Source organism: Grammomys surdaster, unplaced genomic scaffold (assembly GCF_004785775.1).
Source record: "Grammomys surdaster isolate TR1022 unplaced genomic scaffold, NIH_TR_1.0 126109, whole genome shotgun sequence".
Classification (NCBI taxonomy): Eukaryota; Metazoa; Chordata; class Mammalia; order Rodentia; family Muridae; genus Grammomys; species Grammomys surdaster.
The window spans coordinates 3,387,229-3,413,544 of NW_021620917.1; the positions used below are offsets into that span (position 1 = coordinate 3,387,229).

Sequence of the window (26,316 nt, forward strand, 5' to 3'; positions counted from 1 at the left end):
GATAAACAGCAGCTTTGGAGGTAAGATACCTCAGGTTGACTCTGGCTTCACATGTAACATGCATACAGTAAGGAATGCTCTGAAGGTCATGACGTTTAAATCCTTCCACAAGGCCAGTGCAGGCCCATGGAGGATATGTGGCTCAACTCTCTTCTCCATAAGGGCAGAGAACCCCTGGATATGAGCCCTGGTACCCACAACCTAGTCCATTTCTGGGCCCACACAATGGCCCGCCAATACCTGTGACAGGTGCCTTCTCTCAGGCTGCATTTTAAAAGAGGAGTAAAGTCTGTTAGTTTAAGGCTCAATATGTAAAATCCCACAGGCAAACCAGCCTGGCTGGAAGCACTCCCTAACAGCTCAGAGGCTATCAGCAGGAACCCTGTGCGATGAGTTTCAAAGACAGCACCAGAACGCTCTGAAGAACGGAGAACAAAGCGTCTGCCATCGAGGCAAGCAAAACAGCACAGAGCCCATCAGCCTTTAAGGACATAATAGCAAGCGTGGAGGAAGACGTTTAACATATTGTGTGATGACAGTCAGCAGTGGCTCGCAGAGCAAATGAGCTCACGTGGTGCGGTGCGTGAGACAGCGGGGTCCGTACATGAAAAGACACCTGTGGCACTAGGGGAAGAACAAGACAATGCTTCCAGGTTCTCTCTGTGTTGGGAAGTCCTGACCTCCAGTGCTGCTAGCGAGGAGCCTCAGAGAGTGTTCTCCGGAAGCAAGCCTTGGACCAGAAGCTGGCACCAAGCTCCACTTGAAAATTGAGGGATGCTGGGAAATGGCTCAATGGATGAAGTGCTCCTTGTACAAGGATGAGAACCTGTGTTCAGATTCTCAGCAACCCTCTAAAAAGTGGGCACAGTGATTCATGTCTGTAACCTCATCCCTGGGAGGGGGCAGGGTAAAGACAGGTGGGACCCAGGGCTCACTGCCTGGCCAGTCTAGCTGAAATGGAGGTCTCGAACTTCAGTGAGTGCTGGGGACAGCATACAATGACAAGGACTGCCTGCAGTAGGTCAGGATGGAGACATCTCAGAAGCCCGCGGCAGCTCTTGTAAAGAGGTTGGTATCTGGGACACTGAGAAGTAGGAGACACATCCCTCCGGGGGCTCACCATCTGAAATAAGGGACTGCCTACAGTAGGCCAGGATGGAGACATCTCAGTGAGGCAGCTCTTTGTAAAAAACAAAACAAAACAAAACAAAAAACAAAAACAAAAAAACAGTTGTTCCCATTTCTCCTAACCTTAGCCCTGGACAACGGCTATAGCGTGACTGTTTTTCAGTTGGCCTTGGTATAGATAATTATTTTATTATATTTGACTTTCTTACTTTTTTCTCTTTCTGCTCTGGTGAATTCTGTGAAACTAGATGTTCTTTGATATAATGATTCTTAAACAATTAAAAAATGAGGCCTGGGGCACCGCACAGCACAGTCCTAATGGCCCAGGTGCATGCTGTGTGTTCTCATCTTGGAAACAGTGCAATAACTGCACAATGGTAGTTCCAGATTAATGCTTGACTTGCAAGGAAAGTTTGAAGAAATTATTAGAAAATGAAATAGAGCCAACACTGGGACCCCAAGAAAGAAAAAATCATTGAAGTTATGGAATAAGTTTTGCACAACATTTAAGAGTAAATCCTAGATAAGGAAGTATAGAATATATAAAATCTTATACTAGTAAAACTAAGTCACAACACTGGGACTCTCAGGAGAGTCATTGTGTGCAATGCACAGAAGCAGAAAGCTAGTGGAACTGCTGAGTTAAGGGTTAACTTGATCCTTTCTGGCCACTGCCTGGCCGCTTTGCCCATGTCATTTATCATTAGAGCTTCACAGGAAAATGCAAGTAGCTGACCTCAGAGCTCTGAGCTCTGAAGTTAAAAGTTAAAGTTTAAATAATAAGTTTGCAAATTATTATTTTGACTACAGGCCTGGGAATAGGGAAGCTTGAAATGTTGGGGAACAATTGTAATTCTTTATTCTTTGTGGGATGTGGTTATTCTTTTGCATTTGAGTTGGCAATGATTATACAGTGTCTTTTTTTGGAGTATCAATAAAAGACTGGGGCAAGAAAAAGGCAAAGATGGATGAAAGGTAAATGTGGAGAGAGAGAGAGAGAGAGAGAGAGAGAGAGAGAGAGAGAGAGAGAGGAGAGAATGTGAAGAGTGTATGGAGAATGTATGTATGTATGTATGAGTGAGAGTGCATGTGGTGTGTGTGATGTATGTGACATGTGTGTGAAGAGTGTGTGTGAGAGTAAAAGAGGAACACACAGAGGTGTGTAGGAGTTCAAGAAAAGAAAAGCACACAGGGGAAAAGCAGAGTACACAGGAGAATTCAGAGTGTGTGCAGTCTCAAGCTTTGAGCAAATGAGCAGGAGAGAAAGAAAGCAGAGAATGAGAGAGAAGAGAGAAACTTTAAGCCTTGAAAAATTGCCTGTCATCTTGTACCCAAAAAGTAGTTTGTGTATATTTATTATGTGCCTTCCAGATATCCCTGCTTCCAGTTGAGAACTCCTATCCTGTGTTGAGGCTGGACTCCGACAAATGAGAGACCCTGTTTCAAAAGTCAAGGTAGTCAAGAATAGAGTGAGATGCCCATTGTCAACCTCTATCCTCTATGCCCACATGCATGGGTGAGTGTACCCTCCCCATACACACATGTGCACAGCTACCCATATATATACACACACAAAGCAAGCACAGGTGGGCTGGGGATGTGGAGTTGGTGGAGTGAGTGCTTGAAAAACACCGAGTCCAGGGTTCCAACCCTTTTACTGCATAAACTTGGACTAATGGAGTAGGCCTGCCAACCCGACACTCAGAAGGTAGAGGCAGGAGGATCAGGAATTCAAGGTCATTCCCAGATACATAGTGAGTCTGAGGTCAGCCTTCAGTATGAAAGAGAGACAAAGACAGACAGACAGACAGACAGACAGACAGACTGACAGACAGATAACACAAAACTAATAGGTGGGCTGGATGCAAAACAACAGATCACTGCGGACTTGAGAATATTCTACACTGTCTATTGTTAGCAGAATCCCAGGGCAGCCTCTCACATGCTACAGCTCATCATGGCCACCGATGCTGTGCCCAGATCCACACTCCTCAGAAACCTCCTGTTTCTCAAGGACCAGGCTGTTCCTGGTTCCCCAATCTGGGGATGTCTATCAGCAACCGAGGGGTGGGCGACTGTCCATACCACACTCTGCAATTCCAGCCTGGAGTCTCACGCTCTGTTCTCTCTGCTCCTGCCAAGTTCTGCTGCCTAAAAGCTTGTTCAACAGCTCTGTGTGGGATGTGCCTGATATCCTGTGGTCCCTTGGTATTCCTCATAGGCCTCTTCAGTGTCGAAGGGAACTCACTAAACTGCCAGCAACAGTTGGTTGTGGTGGAGGCAGATAAGCAAGTCTTTCTTTGTATGTCTGCTAACATTTTTCTAGCTGCAATCAGCATGTATTACCCTGGACTTAAAATATGTATTACTACACAGAAAGTGCCTTTTTTTAAAAAAAGAGTCCATTTAATCCTTGCCACTGGCTTCTCTTGGACTGGGAAAATTTCTGCTCCTGCAAATACACATGCTGGGCATGTCAGGGACTCCACAATACTTCCTGCATCGAGGTTTCTATACCCTGGAGCTCCTGTGAGGGTGACACACATACTCAGGTCCTGCAAATTTCCACATGTGGTTCACGTCCAAGAGGGCTTCTCTGGTCTCTCCTGTGGAGCGACAGCCCCTCCTTTGAGGGGGTCCTGACTCTCAGAAACATTTCCCTGACAAAATGTTCATATGCTAACTTAGGCCATGTCCTGTGTCCTTGGGTTTGTTATTTAGTTTCCTGAGTGTCCTTTGTCTTCTAGTGAACTTAGGCTCTGCCCAGGTGATAACGGCAAAGGCTGGAAGAGGAGGCATCACTTGTAGTCCACCTGAAGGTGCTCTGCGAGGCTCCACACCGGAAGGCTTGGGGGGGATGAACTAAAGCTGCAGGGACGGTTGGTTCTAGTTTCTCACATGGCTGCCCTTACAGAACGCTGACAGGTGCTTAGAAATAAGAAAACCATTCATATACATTTTTAAATCTCAAAAATAAAGAGAGAGAGAGAGGTGGGGGAGGGGGCGTTTTACTGTGAAATACCAACCTTTCCAGCCTGCATCGTTCTGTGAGGTTCACAGTCAGGCTAAACTCATTTGTGGAGGTGAAAATTCAAAGGAGGAAGGGACAGGGGGACAGGGACCTAGTGGATGTTCTTGAAGGTTGAAATGATTCACATATGTTCAAAGCACTGACTACAGGTATAGATGGCTGTATTTGTCAGAGCTCACTTAGATCTCTGTGTTTTGTTCTATGCAAATTATGACTCAATATATAACAAAAAGAAATTGGTATTATACAAAACACCAAAATCCTAGAAGATATTCTACTGAGATCAGGGGGGAAAAACAACAGGAGACTCTACCAGGCTCATTATCATTTAAAAGTATTCTGATAGCCCAGCAAGATAGGAAAAACAAAGAGAAGACAATGGATTCCATTATTGGAGAAGATATGATTGTTTACTTTGAAAACTAAGAGGATCAACAGAAAAATCATTAGAATAACAAGAGAATCGGAAGTAGGGAATGGAAAAGCGTGATCCTGGATGACAATAGGCCTCCCGTGTCCCAGCGGTGGCAAGCGGGAGGTGACAGATAGAAGTCCAAGGCACACAGCAGGGAGCTGACACTTTAGGACAGTGGTTCAACCTTCCTAAAGGTTGTGCTCCTTTCATGTTGTGGTGACTCCAAACATACAATTATTTTTGCTGTTACATCTTAAGTGTAATTTTGCTACTGTTAGGAACTGTAAGGCAAATATCTGATCTGCAAGCTGTCTGCTTCTAAGACCACTGTGGTCGGGTAGTCCACCCATAGGTCGAGAAGCTCTGCAGAATGCTCCCACCACTGACCCAAAGGGTTTGGAAAGCGATCCCGAGAGTGAATGCATCAGTGCGGGACACTCTGGATGGGCAGATGGAACAACCAAGAAGTCAGTCAGTAGGACTCAGCCCAGCTTCAACTCCTCCCTTAAAACCTCAGTGAAAACCAGTAATCCGAGCCCTTGGGGAATGGAGGCTGGAGGATCACAGCAAGTCGGAGGCCTCCCTCCGTGGGGTTGAGGGGTGGGGGTGGCGGCAAAGTAAAAGTGTTCCTTGGTGGAACTGGTTTTTATTTGTTTGTTTGTTTGTTTGTTTGGCTTTTTGCAATTTCACAAAATAGTTCTATTTTCTCATGATGGGAAATAGTAAAATCTGGGAGGTGGGGGGGGGAGACACTGTATCTAAAACACATTAAAATGTCACAAGAACTACAGGTAGAAAAATAAACAAAATCAACCCAACCCCTCCCCATTCCTCCCCCCCCCCCCCAAAAAACCCCAACAAACCCAAAAACACTTGATGATGACTGACTGGTCCAAATACCTCCCAGACTTTTTTTTTTTTTTTTTAAATTTGAGACAGAGTCTCACTGTGTAGCTCTAGCTATTCTGGAACTTGCTATGTAGACCAGGCTAGCCTCCAACTCAGAGAGATTCTCTTGCTTCATGCATCCCTTTTATAGTGCAGAAATCAAGGGTATGTGTCATTATGTCAAGTCTTTTTTTTTTTTTTTAAAGCAGGGACATTTAGCATGTGAAAATTACCATTATAAATAAGTGGATTGTTCAATAAGTCATGCTGGCAGAATGAAAACCAGGAAAAGTTGTATGCCATGCTATATAGTATGCCTATATTCCAGCTGAATTAAAAAGTTACATATGTGGAAGATTAACTGCTTAAAATAAAGGTGCAAATCTATGATATTTATTTTATACCTGATAATGCTAAAATATCCAAAGACAAAAGCAATTGGAAGAAAACATAAGAGAAATAGCAGCAGACTAAACTACATAAGAATCAAACACTTCTTTATCAAAAATAGCCCACAGTGCTGGGTTGGATGTAGTTCAGTTGGTAGGGAACATGCACTGAGCCCTGGATTCAGTCCCCGGTACTTCATAAACCATGCATGTTGGCAAATGTCTACCATGTCAGCATGTGGGAGGCGGAGGCAGGAGGATTAGAATTCCAAATTCATCCTTGGCTACACAGTAAGTTTGAGAGCAGGCTGGGATACATGAAACCCTGACTACAGCATAAATAAATAAAATCTACAAAAGTTAAGTGGAAAAAGAAAATTGGAAAAAAACCAAACCAAACCAAACCAAACCAAACCAAACCAAACCAAACCAAACCAAAAAGACTTGCTGCAAATGACAGAAGAAAGGAATACCAAATCCTGGTTAGAAAAATGGGGGAAAGAAAACTGACAGACAGATCACAGCAGGAAAAGTAGGAAAAAAGCCAAACAACTTGAAAAAAACCATGTTCAGCTGTCCTTGGGAATCAAAACATGTACACATACACAGCTATCAGAAGACATGGGTTACAATCACGAATCTACTGAAAACATAGGAGGATGTCTTTGCAAACCTGAAGGATGAGATTAATAAAATGATTGCCATCTGGTGTCACTGAAGTTGTTTCCTGCCTTTGGGGTTACCCTAACTAAGGACCAACATCGCCCATCAGACGCTTCAGCACCACGGACAGCACACAGCTGCGCTGCGGACTGTGTTTGCCACACCAGAGACGGCCCGTGGCTGCGCCTCCTAGAGGAGAAGATGGAAATCGCACAACCTAGGCCATCTTTGGAAAGACAGAGTAGGGAGACAGAAAAGTACCCTGACACTTTCTGGGCATAGCTGACAGGACTTGATAAGTAGAAGTGGATCACAAAATGTCAGGAATGGGGCTGGGGGGAAGATATAATTCTCAGACCCGCTCAGGGAAGTACAAGCAATGTTTGCTGCTGAAGCACAAAAAAGCAAACCAGTAAATGGCTGGAGACAAATACGGAGCGGCAGGTGGTGGCCGGATGATGAATGATGCTGTCTCCCATGCTAATCAGCCTAGAATCTATTGCGTTCTACAGAGGATGAACTTAGGTTAGCAAGATGGTGAGAAGACAGGCCAGCGGCTGGAAATAATGTAACCTTTGGGTTACATTATAATAATGTAGCCTATGTTAGGAAGCAGGCTCCCAGCCTTGCTGCACAGTGCTCTGTGGAGCCTTTACAGCCCCCTTAAAGGGGTTACGAGAGGAAGAATTCCCTTGGTTGGCCCTAGTGCATGGTTCAGCGACAATAATAGCGTCTCCTAGAGGCAGAAATGGACATAACACTTCCTACCCTCGATCTTAGTCAAGCCAAGCTCCCTTTAGGCATTTGCTCTGGAGCTCCCAGTGGCTCAATAAGGAATGGCCTTGAGGGAGGCACACAGGACAATGGGACAGGGTGGCAGCCACTCTCCATCAGCAGTTGTGGAGAGGGAGAAGGGACGTAGGTTGTGGGAGAGGAGAATGTGGCAGGAACCCTGAATAGCTTCACATGTCTAGCTAAGAGGAAGCAGTGCTCTGGGGCAACGTACTACAGTAGACAGGAGGACTTGTTTGAGCATGGAGGCCGTCCAGGAGTAGCCTCTTAGTAGACACTTGGACTCCAGATTGGGGCTCAGGGAAGATCCAGTTAGAGACACACTGGACAGTCACTGTGGGGAAGGAGAATGGTGGAGACACACAGGGTCATTGGGCAAGCAGTTGGGTGAGGAGGCTATATTCTTGAGTTTCCAGGCCCACCAACACATAAGGGACAGGAGAGAAAAGTGAGTCTGTCAGGGCAAGTAGAGACATAGCAAAAGAAGAGGTAAAGCAGGGGAGAGACGTCTCAGCCTGTAATGGGCTTGTTAAGCAAACAGGAGGACCTGAGTTCAATTCCCAGGACCTCATAACAAGCCAGGTGTGGTGGTTTGTAGGTGTCATCCGAGGGCTGAGGAAATGAAGACAGATGAACCCCCAGGGCACACTGGCAAGCCTTTGTAATCTGCTTGGTGAATTCTCTGTGTTCATAAAACAAAGTGGATGGTACCTGAGGAATGACATCTGAGCTGTCCTTTGATCTCCACACACAGGTGCACATATATGCATGGACATCTGCAGGTACACACTCATCCCCAACACAAACACATGAGTGAAGGAAGAAGCAGAGGAAGGAGCAATCAAGGAGGCTGAGGATGGTAAGGTATGGCAGGGGTGTGACAGGGTTGTGGGAGTGACAGGGGAGTGGCAGGGCATGGCAGGAAGCATCAGTGTGTGGTGGGGGTGTGGCAGGGTGGCAGGGAGGGTCAGGAAGTTGAGATGACTAGCAGAGTCCCCTCCTTTAGACAGAAGGGGCCGGAGTGAGGGAGACCTAGAGGCAGAGAGGGACTGAATGACACAGCCATGTGATCGAGGACGTAGGCAAGAGTGATCCAGGCATGGAATAAAACCGTAGTGACTATTTTCTAGTGTATTTTCTTTTGGGACAGGGTATCACTATGTTGATGGCCCAGGCTTGCCTCAAACTCACAATCCTCATACCTTAACTCTCTCAGTGTGGGAGTTACAAGTATGCAGTACCATACCTGGCTATGAGCATATATAAATTTGTAATTAAAGTGCAAACATATTTTATATTATAACTAAGTGTAAATTTTAGAAATACAAAATCACAGCTATGAACACTCACACTTACTAAAAACAAAAACCTAAGAACTAAGGGTCATAAGGTATTTGTGTTTTTTTTAATATAAATATAGCATGGATACCTTAATGGGAGATAGGCGGCAGTAGGCACTAAACTTAAAAAACATCATGAGAAAATGACTTGATTTTTTTTTTCTTTTTACTAACTGGTAAAAGGCTACTGCAACTCTTGTTCAGCAGGAGAATGTCTTGGCCCAGCCCACGGAAAGCAGGCAGGGTCTCAGTTTAGGAACTAGAATCACCTCTCCTAAATATCAGGGTTTCTATGGAAACTTGTGGTGTTACATTGAGAATGTGCATTTTTAATATTGCCAAATGTTCATTTACGTTCGGTGATAAATTTATAAAAAAGGAGCATCACAGCTTTTTAACAAACACAGACTGAACCTTGAGCATGTGCCTGCTGTGTGTGTGTGCATGCATGTGCATGCATTTGCACACATGTGCAGGCCAGAGAGGTCGATGTCGGTGCCTTCCTGGGTTGCACCCCTCATTACTTTTGAGACAGGGTCTCTCCCTGAACCTGACTGGTCTCCCTAGCCCTGTATCACAGTTTTAACTAGTTCGCTGATTCCAATAAGATGTTCCAACTGTGTCGAGAGAGAAACAAACCACACGTATGGACATCAATAATGCTAAAATGAATTGACAAGCAGATGCAAACCTGATCAATATCTATAGAGCTACAATCAGGTACAGCCTTACCTTCTATAGTGTAACGTCTGTTTGCACCCATCTGCATCTTTACAGACCAGAGTTACTTGAATCGCAGCAACTTCTCTAGAATTTACAGAGTTGTAAGAAGGCCTAAAGGGCAGCCTCCGGGAAATCCAGCCCAAAGAGGGGCCTGGTGAGACCCACATTCATTTGTATTCTTGGTCCACATCAGGGCTTTCCAAATCCTTCCCCCAACAGCTCTCCTTAACAGCCCTGACACCCTAGACACATCATTCTCGGCCACAGTCAGTACAGAGTTTAGAGAGTGAGAAAAATGCTTCTCATTTTACAGCCAAATTCTCATGCTATCAGAAGGCCCAGGGCATTCAGCTCTACAGAGAAACCCTCTCTGCTTGTATCCCAAGACCTGCCTACCCCAGCTCACCAGGCAGGTACCCTGAATCAGTCTTAGGACAGTGCCAGCTCTGTCTATGCTTCTAGCTTACTGAGAGGCACCTGTGACAAGAGAACCATCAAACTTCATGGCAAGAGGAATCTAATATGACCACAGGGGCCAGACATTCTCCACACAGTTTTGACTCCAGTTAAGTGCATGGAACCATGCTCTTCCATGGTGGTCTACAGACCTCAGAGAAAGCCCTTCTTTAATGGTAGGAGTTGTGAAATCAAGCATTAAGGAGGCCCCTGCCTCAGCCACTGAGCTGCACCTGCCTGGTTCCTAGAGGATCCAGGGCATTCAGGAGAACAGCAGCCCTGCCAGCCTGCTAGACTGCTAGAGATGGCAGCAGCGGCTCTCCCAAGTAGCTGGCATGTTGGGTGGGTAGCTGGGGTTATTTAGCACTGTCCACTTCTCAGTGTTGACTGTGGGCCAAATACAATCTCCATTTTAGTGTGCCTGCTGCTAAGCGCTTCTCTCTGGCTGTAATTAGCCTGCATGTTCAGCTGCTTCTTAACGGCACTCACTCCTAATAAAAATAAAAAGCTCATCACAGGTCCAGATGACTGAGGCGATCCTCTGATAAGCAGGCATAGGACCAACCAACTGGTAACAGCACATTCTGCTTCCATCGGGGCCATGGATTTATCTTACTGGTTTGAAGTCAGGGATGGGCATGTAGCAACTGTCCTGCCCTCTCAATGCTTGGCCCCGAGCTGGGTCCAGATGAGAGGGTCAACTGGTCAGTGAGGGACCAGTCAGTGCCAGTCTTTGGGATGCTCTTAGCCAACCTGAAAAACACCTGACAAAATGTCTAGTACTAGTGTGCTCTTGGTGACCATTGGTCAAGTATAATGACAGATAGGGGCTGGCAGGGTGGCTGGTGAGAGAGAGCTTGTTTAGCATGTGCGAGATACTGGGTTTAACTGTAGAACCTCAACACACAAGAAACAGAAAGCTGTGACAGACCCTAATATATATATGCATGTATAGTGACAGATCCTAACATATATATGCATATACATACACACATATGTATACACACACTATGTATGCAAATTTGCATATGTATGTGGATGTGTGTGTATTATGTGTGCATATGTATGTAGGTGCATGTGTGTACATGTGTATGTGGAGGTATCAGGCATCATTTCTCAGTTGTCCGCATTGGTTTTCCAGACCAAGTTTCTCGCTGGCTCCTGGACTCACCGACTGGGCTCTACTAGCTGACCAGTGAGTACCAGGGATCCACCACTCTCCACTTCTCCAGACCCAGGGTTACCAAAGTGTGCCATCACTCTCAGACTGCTAGCATTACATTCTGGAGGGTGACACTCAGGTCTTTGGGTTTGCACATCAGGTTCTTTACTGATTGAGCCTTGAGCGCTGATGTGTCTGACCATGCCCCTGTCTGAAGTTGAGGCTGATCACTTTATGTCTGTGTTTTAGCACACCTCAGACTGCCTGGTGAAGAGCAGATGTCAATCAACATGGATGGATGGTTACATAGAAAGCTTGCTTCTGATTTAGACAGTATGCTTGACTGGAAAAATAAGTCTTGCTGTCAACTGGGAAATGACTTGTGTGGTATTTTTCATCAGTGTCTGTTTTGGTGCCAAGATGGGAAGATAGAACAGTTCCCTGGTGGAAGACTGCCTGGAGTGTCATGGTATATAGCACTCTCCTCCAAACTGAAACATCTCATGCTGGGAGGAGGCTCCTTAGGACTGAGGAGGTAAACAAATGGAAAGTCTCAGGAAGTTCCTGAAACTTACCAGATGCACATGGCCCCTACCTCCCCAAAGTTACATATGCACTAAAGATGGCTTAGGGGAGGAGACTCTCTGACCCTTTGCCTTTCCTGGAAGTTGTGCAGAGAGGTCTAGGGTTCCAGCTTTTCTGAATCATCACCTGTCATGCATGACAGGTGAGTTTTGATGATGTAGCTGCCTTTGATTTGTCCCTGCTTCTGTAAATCACCCTGTGGGTGACCTTAAGCACTCACTGTATCTTGGTAATATTGTTACTGTGGTCTGTTGCTGGCTCCCTATTTGGGTGAGTGGGTATTTGTTGCCATCTCCCCAGGGAATAGTGTCATTTTACCAGTCTCTCCTGGTGGCTCTGCCAGATTCATGTTATCTCATTTGCAGAGTAGATACTAAACTCCAGGGACAGAGACACAAAAGCAAGCAGAACACAGCTCTTTGTCTCCAAGAGATGGATGCCTGCCGGAAGCTGTCCTTATGGTGGATATCTGTCAACTTTAGATGACAGGAGCTCTGCTCCTGTCACATTCTCCCCACACACATTATTGTCAAAGGCCACGCAGCTATGACATCCTCAGGAAAACCTTGTCTTCTGAAAGGTTATTTTAATAAATAACGCTGTCTCGTCCCTCTCTGACTGGGGGTTAAATGGAAACATTGTTATCATGCAGCCCAGTCCCAGGATTGCCTCTTCTACAGAAGGAAGTGAGGTCAGAGGTCAAGGAGGGAGAAATGCTTGACCCCGGCACCTCCTATGAGCTGTGTCTAAGCCTGCTATTGCGGCTGAGGCATGGACTCAGGATCCAGAAAGTGGATATAAAATATAGCTCTGTGACAGAGCACAGGCTTAGTCCTGTAGTGCTAAGGCATGGTCAGAGGAAGAGCTCTTGTTTCTAACACCCCAGTGAGGGAATGCGATGTGGCTTATCAGTAGAGTGCTGGCCTAGAACCCACCAGTGAAAGGCTGGGGGTCTGATCAGTGGTAGAATTCTTACCTAGAACCCATCCCTGATTAAAAAAAAATGTTAAGGAAGACTTGTAGCTTACAGTTCAAAAGTTACATTGTGCGGTGTGGAGCCCCTCAGGGGGACGGCGGCTGAGGGACAACACTGTCCATGCAAGCATTCTGAGTGGAGGATAAAACATGGAGATGCTACATGGCCCTTTTGGCAGGGGCTGAGGGACAACGTGGAGCCCTTGTAACTGGTGCACGTCCAGCAAAGTGAGAAAGAGGAGGCTTGCAGCAAGCTGAGGCTACTCAGGGTTGGAGACTTTGGGCTTCGTTCTGGATGCTGCAGGAGCCCAAGTGGGGCTCACAGGGAGAGACCATGACCATTGCTATCTGGAGGGACTCAGCACTGGTGTCTGTAGAGAGAATGGATAAGAAAGGAAAAATGGACGCAGGGCCTGAGGAGGCAGCTGGGGCAGCTGAGGAGTCCTTCCGGGGCTCCCGAGAGGGCCTGGACAAGAGTCAGAGAAACCTCAGACCTGAAGGTCAGAAGTGCTGCTGCTAAGGTGGGGGGTGGAGGGTATGGGGGACCGTTTCAGTGCTGTGGCCTGAGTGACACAGAAACTGGGCCCAGGTGAAGGAAATGCTGGGTGGGGAAAGAGGACTGGGTTAGGGCTGAAATGATGGCAAGATGCTAGTGAAAGCAACTATGTCTGTTGGAACAACCAAGGGGGATGCAAGGCCTCTGGGCTGGGTTCTGAGGCAGGACAGAAAGACAGGAAGTGAGAGGGACACAGGGAAGAAGGTATCCACTCACACTGGAGTCTGGCTTAAGCCATGGCCAGCCAAGTGACAAGAATTCCAACTCAGGCAACAGTGTCTGCTGTGAAGGTGGCCTACACAGAGACAACACTCTTTTCCACACAGGCATCTCAGAGAAGAATGTTAACCTAGCCATGAAGCAGGCTTGGGGCCTCATTCCTCTCTGGGAATCAAGACCGTTAGCTTTTACAGTGAAGATGCCCATTGTCCTGTATCCCTCCTAGCCAGCGTTTCACTCTGTCAATTCCAGCCCTGCCAGGTGCCCTTCACCCGCCTTCACCCTGATCCTTATGACTTCATTTAGGTCCCCTGGTGACACTTTGAGGGTAACAGCACCAATAACACCAAGATTTTTTTTTTTTGCATTCGTATTACAAAGGGTAAGAGGTACAGAAGTCCACTCCCGTCTCTCTTCCCAAGTACCTCACTTTCCCCTAAATCCCCCTGCTTAAAATTTATATTAAAATTGTCTTTTAATAAACGCAGACTTGGCTTCTTGCTGGCTCACCCTGAATCTTTTCTGTGGTGAAGTCAGGAATCTGGCTTTATTTGAGTTGAGGTCCCTAAAAGATTAAAGGGGACTTCTTGGGAGCTGGGGGTGATGGTGTGTAGCCCTACCTCTGTTCCTGTCACTGCTGACAGCACTACCCCTGGTGTGTGTCACTGAGGAAGAGATAGTGGAGTCACTAGGGGGTCAGGGAGGAACAAACAGGCAAAGGCATGAAGGAAGTAGAGGAGGGGAGGAAGGACAGCCTGGCAGGAGGAAAGCCAGGGTCTCTTAAGGAAGTGTCTTGGAAGCAGGGAGGAAGCCACAGGGCTATGTTCTACTGAGTACCATGTCTACACAAGAGAAAAGTGATGGAGACTTTTATATTCTGCATTATAGAGACACACATATGCCCCATGTTATAGGAAGGAATCAGCACACATGTTACCAGCAGCCTAGCGCACACACACACACACACACACACACACACCACACACACTCTGCTAGCTTGCTCTGAGTTAACCCCTCCCAGCCCAGGTGCCCTGGAGGAGTACAAGGTTGACAAGAGCAGGCACTAACTGGATCCAGGCACTGTGTGTGTGCCTGACATGCAGACGGAAGGAAGAGGACCAGGGCTGGAAGCAGATGCACAGACACTACAAGTCTCAGAAACCTGCTGACCTCCTGAGGGATGGACAGCTGTGATATGACTGACTGCCTGTGGCCCCCTCCCCCACAGAACCAATCACTGGTGACAAGATGTAGGTGATCATTTAGGATGCTGACCCACTGTCCTCTCAGAGGGTTCGCGCTCTGAACAAAGTGCAGATCTAAAGGTTCACTTCCTGTCTCTCTATTCTTGGGCTTCCACTAATGACAGGCAGGAAGTTACAAAGCCCTCCCAAGATGCAAAGGCCGGCTCTGAAGTCAGCTCCAGGAGGCACCATTACTCCCTTTCCAATATGCCCCAGGGAAAACACTGTCTGCTAGACCCTCTGAGGCAGACTCAAGGACTTAGCTACTCCTGCTAGCCCTGGTCTCAAGTTCAGGCTGACTCAAGAGCCCATTAAAGATGCCCCCTCTCCCTCAGCCACATGGCTCTTTCCTCTCCTAACATGTCAGCTTGCTTTTGCTTTGCTACCTGTGAAGCATGATCAAGTATCTCTGTCAGCTGTGGGTCAGTCAGTGGGAAGGACATGACATTAAGAACACATGAAATCTGATGTCTGGGGCTGGGGAGATGGTCCTGTTAGTAAGAACACTTGCTGTGTAAGCATAGGACCTGAGTTCAGATCTCTGGCACTCATGTAACCCCAGTGGCCTGGAAAGCAGAGACAGGAGATCGCTGGGGCTTGCTGGTCACCAATTGAGCTCTAGGTTTAGTGAGAGACCTCAACTCAGGGAGGTAAAGCTAGGAATGATAGAGAAGGACCTCCAATGTCCTCCTCTGGCCTCCAAGCTTGTACTGGCCCACCCCATGCCACATAATACACGGACACACACACACACACACACACACACACACACAAAGATATATACATCTGGTTTATGTTTGGGGGCAACAGTTTGTTTTGCTACTTACTGTTTTCAGATACTTGCACAATGTAGTAAAGGACCGGACTGTTTCCATCAAACGGCCGGACCCAGGATAATGTCACCGAGTGGCTGCGTGCCGAACTCAAGCTGGCCAGCAGGTTCTGAGGTGGGTGAGGCAGCTCACTAGAGGCAAGGAAAGAAAAAGAACAAGAAAACAGTGAAGTCGGTCTGATGGGTCATCTGATGCCCATGCTGGAGAGAGCTGGTGTGTGCTGTTAAGGAAGAAAATGAGCTGTTCTCTCTCTGTGGTTCCCTAAGAACAAAGACCAGACACACCCCTTGTGGTGTAATTCGAACATAATTTGATGTGATCTCTGCAGTTCCACAATCACAACACAGGTAACTTCACAGGGGTCCTGTGTGTACTTTTATTACGTTCTATTTTGTCTTGGTTGTTTTATGTAGGCAAGTATTCGTGCACGTGTGTGTGTGTGTGTGTGTGTGTGTGTGTACACGAGTACACATGTAAGCAAGAGATTGAGTCAGGTATTAAGATAATTAGTTTTAACTGTTACCTTGATATAACTTAGAATCACCTGGGAAGAAAGTCTCAAGGAGAGATTGTCTAGACCAGGATAGCCTATAGGCATGTCTATAGGGGATTGTCTTGATTGCCTCATTGAAGCGGACTCAGCCCACTATGGGTGGCACCATTCCCTGGGCTTTAAACTTGGACTGTGTAAGAGTAGAGAGAGGCAGCTGAGCATTAAGCACAGCATTCGTTTATCTCTGCTGACCGTGGATATGATGCAACTACCTGCTTTGAGTTTCTGCTACATCAGCTTCTCCAGGATAATGAACCATAACCTGGAAATGTGAGCGAAGATAAATCCTTCCACCCCAAGTTGCTTTGTGTCAAGGTATTTTATCACAGCAATGGGAAGGAAATTAAAATAAATGTCTTCTTCAATTGCTCTATACTTAATTTTTGAGGTGGTCTTCTCTATTCAGCTAGGCTGTCTGGCCAGGGGACTGTAGGGAGCCTCTGTCTCTGCCTCCCCAGAGCTGAGATTATGCGTGTGCACCATTGAAGCCAGCTTCTTACATCGATGCTTGAGGCTGAACTCATGGCCTCATGCATCTGCAGAAGCCTTTTACCAGCTGAGCCATACCCCTGGCCTAGCATTATATCATTTATGAGACATAATGTAGTCAATGGTTTGTCTATGCAGCTAGAGGCTGTTCATGTAAACCCAGCAAGCCCTATAAAGAGGAAAGCCTGGCGGTGAGGATTTGTCCAGTGTGAGGGTTTTCCACACTCCCCTCTTCTTAGACAAGTGGACTGACTTATTTATCCACAGCATGAGGTTATATTGTAGCTCTGTCTTTGGGAGAGTAATAGAGGTTTGGGGAAAGCACTTAAGAGTAAATGTGGTGAGAAAATCAACTAAACACCTACAGAAATAGTAAATAACACATGGACAAGGCCATGAAATGCAAGTGTAGTTCTGGCACATAAGTTTCAAAAAGCAGTCACTAATTTAAAAAAAAAAAACCGACTAAAGTTTTTGCTGGGATTTACTGGAGACAGAACAAAGTCTAACTAGACATCCCAAGCTGTGCAAGTTAGGTTCAGCCTTACATCTCTGGGGCTTGGGATATGGGCCTGCCTCATGCTTTTTCTTCATGGTCGCTGCTCCCATAACAGACCTGGTATCACAGATGGGAAGGCTGCCAGGCGGTGACCTGTGTCACCCACTAATTTGTTCTGGGTCTCTTGGTTATCAGTTACTAGAGAACCACATGGATCAGAACAAATGCCAACATTATACTTGACATTTTGGAAGCTTGGGAGCCCTATCTATCTATCTATCTATCTATCTATCTATCTATCTATCTATCCTTCTCTCCCTCCATTGATTGGCTGGGTCTTACTAGCCCTGGCTAGCCTGGACCTTCCATCTGTCATCTATCCATCATCCATTTATTGACCAGGTCTTGTGAGCTCTAGCTTGCCTGGAACTTACTATGTTGGCTACACTGGCCTTGAACTTGCTATGACTCTCAAATATCTGATCTAACAGTGATGGGATCCCAAGCACACAGTACTAAGGCTCCCTCTAGACTTAATTGTGTCTGTGCTCATATATATGTATGTGTGTTCATGTGCAAGTGTGTGCATCTCTGTGCACTTGCATGTTGAGTCACAGGTGGAAGTTCAGTGTCATGTTCAATCACTCTCCATGTAATTTTCCGAGTCAGGCTCTCTCCTGAACGCAGGGCTCACAGATTTGGCTGGAGGGGCTGTTTAGCAAGCCTAGGGATCTTCTGGTCTCTCCCCAGTGTACACTGCCATACTCCAGTGTTTTCTCTTGTATTTTTGGTTGTGAGTCTACCCTATAATGGCTTAGTCATTTCTCCAGCATCAATGTTTCTTTTTTCTTAATTAAAAAAAAAGTCCCTTTTCATTAAGAATAGACTCTGCTGGGAAGTTGAGGTGCACACCTTTAATCCCAGCACTCAGGAGGCAGAGGCAGGCAGATCTCTACGTTCAAGACTAATTTGGTCTACAGACTGTGTTCTAGAATAGTTAGGGCTACACAGAGAAACCTGGTCTCAAAAAAAAAAAAACCAAAAACAAAAACAAAGCAAAACAAACAACAACAAAAAAACCCAAACCAAACCAAAAAAAAAAAAAAAACCACCCCAAATCCCAAACAAAACAAAAGATACTTCTCTCCTACAATATATCCTGATTACAGTGTCCCCTCCTTCTATTCCACTCAGCTATGCCCCTCCCCCAAATCTGGACATACTCAGCTTTTTATGTGGGCGCAGCGGATCCAAACTCAGGTCCTCATGCTGGCACAGCAAACACTTAACCAACAGAGCTCTCTTCCCATTGCCAAACCTGATACTTTTCATTAAAAAACGTCCACGTGGGCTGAGGGTGACAGCTCCTGCTAAAGCCCTTTCCATCCTCAGTATGGCCCAGAAAGACATGACCCTGTTCTATTTCAAAACTGAGGAAGTTGCTTGTGCTCATCTGTGTAAGAAGCATAGCCTCTCACCCATGTCCCCGTTAGCAAAGGAACATTTCTCATGGAGATATAACTGTGTTGCATATTTGCACAAAAATAGCAGAACCTTGAGTGTGGAATATTGTCTTGTGTTCTCCTTAACTGTGACTCAAGTTTGAAATCAGACAAGAAGCTGTTCTCTCTTTCCATTTGACTTATCTGATAACCAAGCCTCCATTAGACCCCAATAAACACTATTTAAGAGGGAGAGCAGGATGAAAATATCCACTCTCAAGCCCCGTTTCTTTTTGTTTCCTCTAAGATAGATTAGGTTTGGTCTGAAACAAAACCAAAGTTGTTGAATGGTCCTAAGTAGAAACTGTCCATTTGTTATTGTACTCGTTGCTGTGACGAAATGCCTGGTGAAAGTGACATAAGTAGGAAGGTTTACTTTGGCTCACAGTCTGAGGGTACAGTCCAACACTGTGGGCAAGCATGCTCACACGGCATCCACAGTCAAGAAACAGAGAGAGAGAGACAAATGCTATGCTGTTTCATTTATCCTGTTCGGCCCAGCCCATGGAACGGCACTCCCTATGTTCAGGATGGGTCTTCCTGCCTCAGTTAACCCAACCCCCCATAGCCCTAAAATGCTCAGAGGTGTGTCTCCTTGGTGTTTCTGGAGTCTGTCAAGTTGGCAATATTCATTTTTACACAAACCAAGAATACACTTGACTAAAAATACCCAGAGAAAACTCTCGATAATAATAGTTTTTTCCTGGTGTGGGATGGATGGAGTTTCTAAATCCTTGGGATATCCTGAGGGATGCAGTTGTCTCTATCATTCCTGTGGTACCATAGCAGAATGACTGGTTATGAGATCACTCAGCTGGGCCCTAGGTATGTCCAGGACAACAGAGAAGCCATGGGATTGGAGGCTGGAGTGTCAACTCCATTTTTGACTTCTGTGGGATAGAAGGAAGCTGGAGACATTCAATAATATACCAAGCATTCAGCCAGTCAGGAAATGTCTGTGAGATGCAGCTCTGCTGAGTGTCCTTGGCTGGTGTCAAGAGGTAAGATATGAAAGCCATACACAAGAGGATACGGAACTGGCCCCATCTTGCCCCATATGTCATATACATGCATGTCTGCCTCCATGCAGAACATGTGCAGAGCCTCACTTCACAGAGTCCCACACATGCCCAGATTCAGATGTTTCCCAACTCTCCAGCTCATTATTGGTCTGCGCATGCATTTTTTCTCCTTTTTAAAAACCTGCAATCAGGGCCACAGCTCTGTGTAGAGACTGCAGCTGAGGGCACAGGGGAAGCCCCAGCTGGTTAGCTTGGTAGGTGATACCAAAGCCCCGAGCTCCCAGCTGCTGCTTGATGCTTGGAGCTGTTCTGGAGTCTATGCCCTCGACTTGTGAGGTCTGTGCTAATTCCAATTAATTAGTGTCTGAATTCCCCTGCAAAGATGATCTGATAATAGAAGCTAGTCTGACACAACAAACATGAACTTGAAAAGCAGCAGGAGTGGCCAGTGCTCCAGGTCACTGTGTGGACACAGAACGATCCCCATCAGCAGAAGAATATGCAAACACAGACCAAGTCTCAGAGGCAGCCTTTGCCCAGGCCTGCCCTATATACACAGTGAGGCCCTAGGAGCTCACATGTGGCTGGGGATTTTTTATACATATTTAGTGTGTGTGCATGTATGTGTACATGCTTGTATGTATACATGTGTTCCACCACTTGTTTATGTGCATGTAGATGCCAAAGGTCACTTTCAGATACTTTTCTCAGACACCCTCTGCCTTGAGACAGGGTCTTTCACTGAAGCTGGAACTCACTGATCCAGTTGGACCGGCTGACCAGTGAGTCCTCCCGTCTCTGCCTCCCCAGTACTGAGGTTATGGGCTCAAGCCACTAGAGATGGCTTTTTACGTAGGCGCTGGGGATCCAGACTCAGGTTCCCATGCCTGTGCCATGAGTGTTCTAACTACTGAGACATCCCCAGCACGAGGAGGCTTCCTCTTTAACATGATGATGGTTATCATGGGAAAACCTTTGAGCAACAGGTTGGATAATTCAATGATGGATAATTAAGGCTTTCATGTACTCTGAATCCATCCCAGAAAATCTTAACCAATAGGAGTAGACTATACCCAAATATGTCACTGCCAACTTTAAGAGGAGGGCGGATGAATGTTTGGGGAGGTTCAGATGGTTGCGACTGTATAAAGTGAGGGCATGGCCGCGCTGAGGTACGGTTGAGGGGAAGGTTTTATTATAAATATGAGGGAGATATAGCCATAGGCATATGGAAGCATCCAGAGCAGGGAGAGACAGTAGCGGACCTAACTAAGCCATGAGAGGAGTTGGGGATCGAGAGAGGAAGAGAAGAGCAGGTGGGAAGAGGAGACCAGGACAGAGGGACAAGAGAGAGGGACAGGAGGGTATAGAGAGCATGTAGCCTAAATGGCAGAACCATACAGGTATCAGAAGCTGGGGGAAGGTGTTAGCTTGCTAGCATCCCTTCTGGGCTCCGCCCAACAGTTATGACACAACAGCCAGGTAGGAGCCTGGCTTACTATTGGAAGACTGTTTGGCCTCTCCTGTGCTCTCTGACCCTTTTCTCTCTCTCTCTGACTCCCCCCCTTCTCTGGCCCCTCTCCCTCCCCCCCCTTCCTCCTTCCCCCTCTATGTGTTCCCAGGTGGCCTCTTCCCTTCTTTCTTTCTTTCTTTCTTTCTTTCTTTCTTTCTTTCTTTCTTTCTTTCTTTCTTTCTCTTCTCTCTTTGTTCTTCTCTGTCCCTTCTTTCTCTGCCTCTACTTCTCAACCTCCCTTCCCATGCTCCCAAATAAACTTCATTTTACACTTGACCTATTGTATGGCTGGTACCTGGCGGGGCGGGGCGGGGTGGGGTGAGTGTGTGCCTCAGCATGGGTTTGCTAAGACACCCCCTCCTGCTGCACCATACTGAGTTTTACAAAAACAGACCAGCAAGGAAGCCCTGTGTTGGAGAAATTTAGGATGGGGGTGGGGTGAGTAGAGGAGAGAGGAGTCTTGAGACTGAGTGACCCTGGAGGTCAGCATGTGCTTTGGTATGCTAATAGGCACCACAGTTATGTCATTTGTCCTGACTTTCTTTTGGACCTGACAATGAATGCCCAATGGGGACAAACCAAAGAGGGAGGGAGCGATGGAAATGGAGGCCAGTTCCGAGTCACCTTACAATGGAAATGGAATGGAGAAATTGGCACCAAGTCACTTACACCACAGTATTATTAACAACGGCCATAGAAACTGGAGCTCGTACAGGGCAGGAGGGACGGGAAGGGCGGTGTTCGTGAGGGAGGAACAGTTTTGGACAATTGGTAAGATTGTGGCCAAGGGGGAATTGCTCCTGAGAGAGAGGACCAGGTCAGTCTTTCTCCATCTGGAGAGCTTTGCCCCTTTGATGCACAAATCGAGACTTGGTCAAACCCATCTTCTTCCACTTTGCTTTGAGGAGGAAGACTTGGGCCTGATAATGGCGGGGGAGGTCGGCAGATTGTTCGCTCCTTATTACGTCTTTGTCAGAAGTAGTTTATTGAGAGAATTGTCTCCTGATGCCTCAGGGTCTGAGCCTTCCAGTCAGCTCAGTAAATGAGATTTTCTCTGTTCTTCAGGCTCCTAAGAATTAGACTCTGACTGCAGGAGGAGCCAGGTGATGCTAATTGGGTCTTTAAATGATTGAACAATTAATCACTCTATAATGCCTTAGGAAGCTGGTTTTTCTGTCACGTTCAATAGGACAAGATGCTTTTGGGGACACACAGTCACCCCAGGACTGTGATTCTGGCACTGTAGCACCAGTAAACTAGAAGGAAAGACAGGATAAAAACTCAAAGTGACAGTGTTTTTGTTTGTCTTGTTTTTGAGACAGGGGTTCAGGTATCCAAGACTGGCTTTGAACTTGCTATGGGACCAAGGATGACCTTGGACTTTGTCTTGTGTCTAAGTGATTGGTGTTATGTGTGCATGCTTTCACGTGTGTGCAGATGTGTGCAAGTGAACGTGGAGACTGAGGTTGACCTCAGGTGTCTTCCTTGACTACACACCACATTATTCATTGAGGCAGGATCTTTCCTTTGAACATGGAGCACACTGATTTGGCTAGTCTAGCTATCTGGTTTGCTCCAGGCATTCCCTACCTCCATTTTCAGGGAGCTAAAACTACAAGTAGACCGCCATGCACAGGCAGCTCTTGTGGGGGCACAGCCCTTCATTCACTAAACCATTCTTCCATAAAACCCTTCTGAGACAATCTCATGTATCTCAGGGTGGCCTTGAACTCGCTATGGGGCTGAGTCACTGTGAACTTCTAATCCTCTTGCCTCCTCCCCCACAAAAGCTTAGATTGCAGATACACACCACCACAGCCAGTTTCATTCTGTGCTGGGAACTGAACTCAAAGCTTTGTCATGCCAGACAGGCACTCTATGAGCTCCAGCCCAGTCTTGGACTTTGAATCCTACTGTTTCAACCTTCTGAATGCTAGGATTATAAGTGTGAATCACCAAATCTGTTTTTATCCCATGTTGGGGATTGAACCTAGGGCCTCATGTGTTCTAGGCAAGCACTCTACCCAACTGAGCTATAACTTTAGCCTTCAAGATGACAATGTTTGCTGATGAAGATCTCTGCTGCTAATGTATAGGGCACATCACAGAACCATTTTTAAAGTGGGGATTAAGTCAGAGCCTACATACATTGCTTGTCTCGGATAATGCAAACATGCCCTCCTGTTTTAACTTAGTAAGTGGGGTGACATATAGACACTTATTGGGCACCTACTATATACTTGGCTGAGGTAGGCACTGAGGGCCGGAGTCATGTCAAATGGTTATGAGGACATGACCAAAAGTAACACACAATCTCAGAGATGGAAGCATCCAGCTTCAAGACAAAGAGACCCACAACACAAGAGGCAACACTGCTCTTTCTGTGGTGGAGGAAAAAAAAAACATAGGAGCTTTAAGTTCTTCTACTGGGCTCAACACAGACCTGAAAAAACAGTGGCCGATTCTATTCCATGATAGTCCTGTGAGGTCAGTGCCACCATGTCCAGTCTGTAAGCTGAGCCAGCTAACGTAGAGGAGCAGGGCAACCTGATCCAGGTCCCACAGTAAGGTGGGACAGACCTACGGTCACCCTGGCTCATGATGGTACTGCTGTAATCAACAGGCTTGTTACCAGGGATGTGGGCATGAAGCATCACTCAGCCAACTCCTGCCTGAGACAAAGCTTCCAGCTAAAAGTGATCAACCATGGAGCAAATGAGCATGGGGACATCCCGCTGGACTTTTACAAAGCTCACTTTAAATGCTCACTACATAAATAGAGTGTGTGAGTGTGTGTCTGTGTATGTGTGTGCATGTATATGTACCTGTGTATGAAGGGCAGAGGTCAACATTACATATTGTACTTCAGGAGCTGTTGATGGTTTTACTTGTATTATGGGGTCTTTCTCAGACCAGGAACTCACCAATTAGTCTAGACTGGCTGAGGAGTGAGCTCCAGAGACCCTCCCTTTTTTTCTTTAATGTGGATTTTAGGGATCAAACTCCTGTCCTTGTACTTGCTGGGTGACGACTTTACCAACTGAACCATCTCCCAGCCCTAATTCCTATATTTAACAGAGTGGCTTTTAACTGAAGTAGAGAGAAAGGGGGACTCGGTCTCAGGCTTTTGAAGGACACTGTTTAGGCCTAAGTACCTCTCAGTTCCTTTGGCAATATTCATTTTTTCTTCCTTATTTGTTTATTTGCTATCTGAGTAATCATGGAAATGTGACAGTGCTGTGGACTAGAAAGTTCTCTGAGAAGCACATGATGTCATCTATTTCTGAACTGTTGCTATTGTCACTCTGGCTACCACTGGTACTGCAGTGTCCCCAGATCTCTGTGTGTGTGTGTGTGTGTGTGTGTGTGGTTTGCGTTTGGGTGCAAGCACATTTGTGCATGTGGAGACCAGAGAACAGCTTGTATAAAGTGAACTCTTTCCTTACATCTTTCTGTCAGATATGGGGATTGAACTCAGGTCACAAGACTCGTAAAGCAGGCTCCTTTACCCACTGTGTCATCTCACTGTCTCTGCCCATCTCATTTTCTGAGACAGAGTCTAAACAGAGACTGAACCTGCAGCTTAACAGTTCAGCTAGCCTGGCTGCCCAGTAAGCTCTAGGGATTAGCCTGTCTCTGCCTCTCCACCTCTGGGATTACAGGCACACGCTATCATGACCAGCATTTCGTACAGGCACTGGACATCTATATGCAGGCCCACATACCTGCCTGGCAAGCATTTCACTGATTGAACCATCTCCCCAGTCCCAAGAGCTCTCCAGATGTAACGATGCACCCCTCTCCCCATTCATCCCGACTTGGAAGAGTACTGTGTTTATTACACTAGCAACTCCCAGGGGCCTACAGCCTTCTGAATCAGCTCCGCAGCCTGCGGCACCCAAATTGGTTTGAATCACAGATCTGCAAATATTTCTATCTTTAGCAATGAGGTGTTTCACCATCGCAGAAAGCCTATTATTTTATACATACAGCAACATTTGCTGAAAAATGTATTTTACTTAGAGGAAATCAAATAAGTAAATAGTGGGGAAGATATGTAAATCAGCAGAACATGAAAACTGCGCAGAATAAAAAGAACGTGCTGTATTGGAAGTATGCAGTTGGGTCGGTGCTGACGGAGCCTTTATGAACTGCTAACACTTATTTATTTGATACCCAGACTGGATGATCTAAGAGTTCTCCAAGGTAGTTTTAAAAAAATGTGAATAGTGTGGAGAATTATGCGAATCCACTGGCTGTGTTCTCCAACATCATCAAAGTGATTTTTTTTTTAAATAAAATCTGGAGCTGAGTGGGCAGCGGAGCTGGGCTTTTGACAGACAGCAGGTGCCCGTATGTTTATTCCTATGACACATGATAAAGGTAAGAGAGGAGTAGAGGCCACTCAATGGCCTAAAACATGTACTCACCAATGTATTCCTACATGCCTTCGGCCAACAACCACTCAGTATGCACTTGCTGGGCACTGATGGTATGCCAGGTACCCAGAATGCAAACATTTATGCTGAGGGACTTCTGGGAGGGAAGGGTTTGGACGTTAGCCTTGTCTGTGCTAGTAGGGTTGACGCTGTGAGGAGGATGGGCCAGGACAAATGGGGAGCACTGAACTGAATGGCAGGAAAGCCACCTGGGGCTAAATGCTAACGGATATATAGGCAGGAGCCCATGGGCAACACCACCAGGGGACACAGGCCACATCATGAAGGACAGGGCAGGACTGAGAGAGCTCAGGTGTCTCAGAGCTCCAGTGCTGACAGGAAGGGTGGAGGAGATTCTGGATGCCCAAAGCCAAATAGGCCCCAAGACTGTTCTTAATGTCTGTACTGGGCTCCAGGTTCATCATGGCTAACGAGGGTGCCTTTGCTCCCCAGGGATGACCAGTGTCTAAGGAGAATCAGAGTCACACTGGAGACGGACAAACAGGTAGAACAGGACTGTTTCAGCTTCAGAATGTACACTAGGGCTTTCTGGACTACACATCATTAAGTCCCTCTCCCCCATGTGTGTGTGTGTGGTGTGTCTGTGTTGTGTGTTTGTGATGTGTGTGTTTGGTGTGTGTGTTATGTGTGTGTAGTGTAGTATGTGTTGTATGATGTGTGTGTTGTGTGTGTGTGGTATGTATGGTATGTGGTATGTGTGTGTGGGGTGTGTGACTGTGTTGTGTGTGTGATGTGTGTGAATGGTGTGGTATGTATATATTGTGTGTTTGTTGTGTTTGTGTGTGGTGTATTGTGTGTGTATGTGTGGTGTATGGTGTGTGTCTGTGTGTGTGTGATATATGTGTATGTATAGTATGTATGTGTTATGTGTGTGTTGTG

At 46.3% G+C, this 26,316-nt stretch overlaps 1 protein-coding gene across 1 annotated transcript in view; it reads right to left on the reverse strand.

The window, feature by feature from the left end:
• Positions 1–26,316, reverse strand: part of Sdk1 (sidekick cell adhesion molecule 1) — a 620,720-nt gene that overhangs the window by 222,380 nt on the left and 372,024 nt on the right. The window contains exon 13 of the mRNA XM_028756035.1: positions 15,394–15,530. Coding sequence (XP_028611868.1) covers positions 15,394–15,530 — 137 coding nt within the window. The remainder of the gene's footprint in view (positions 1–15,393; positions 15,531–26,316) is intronic.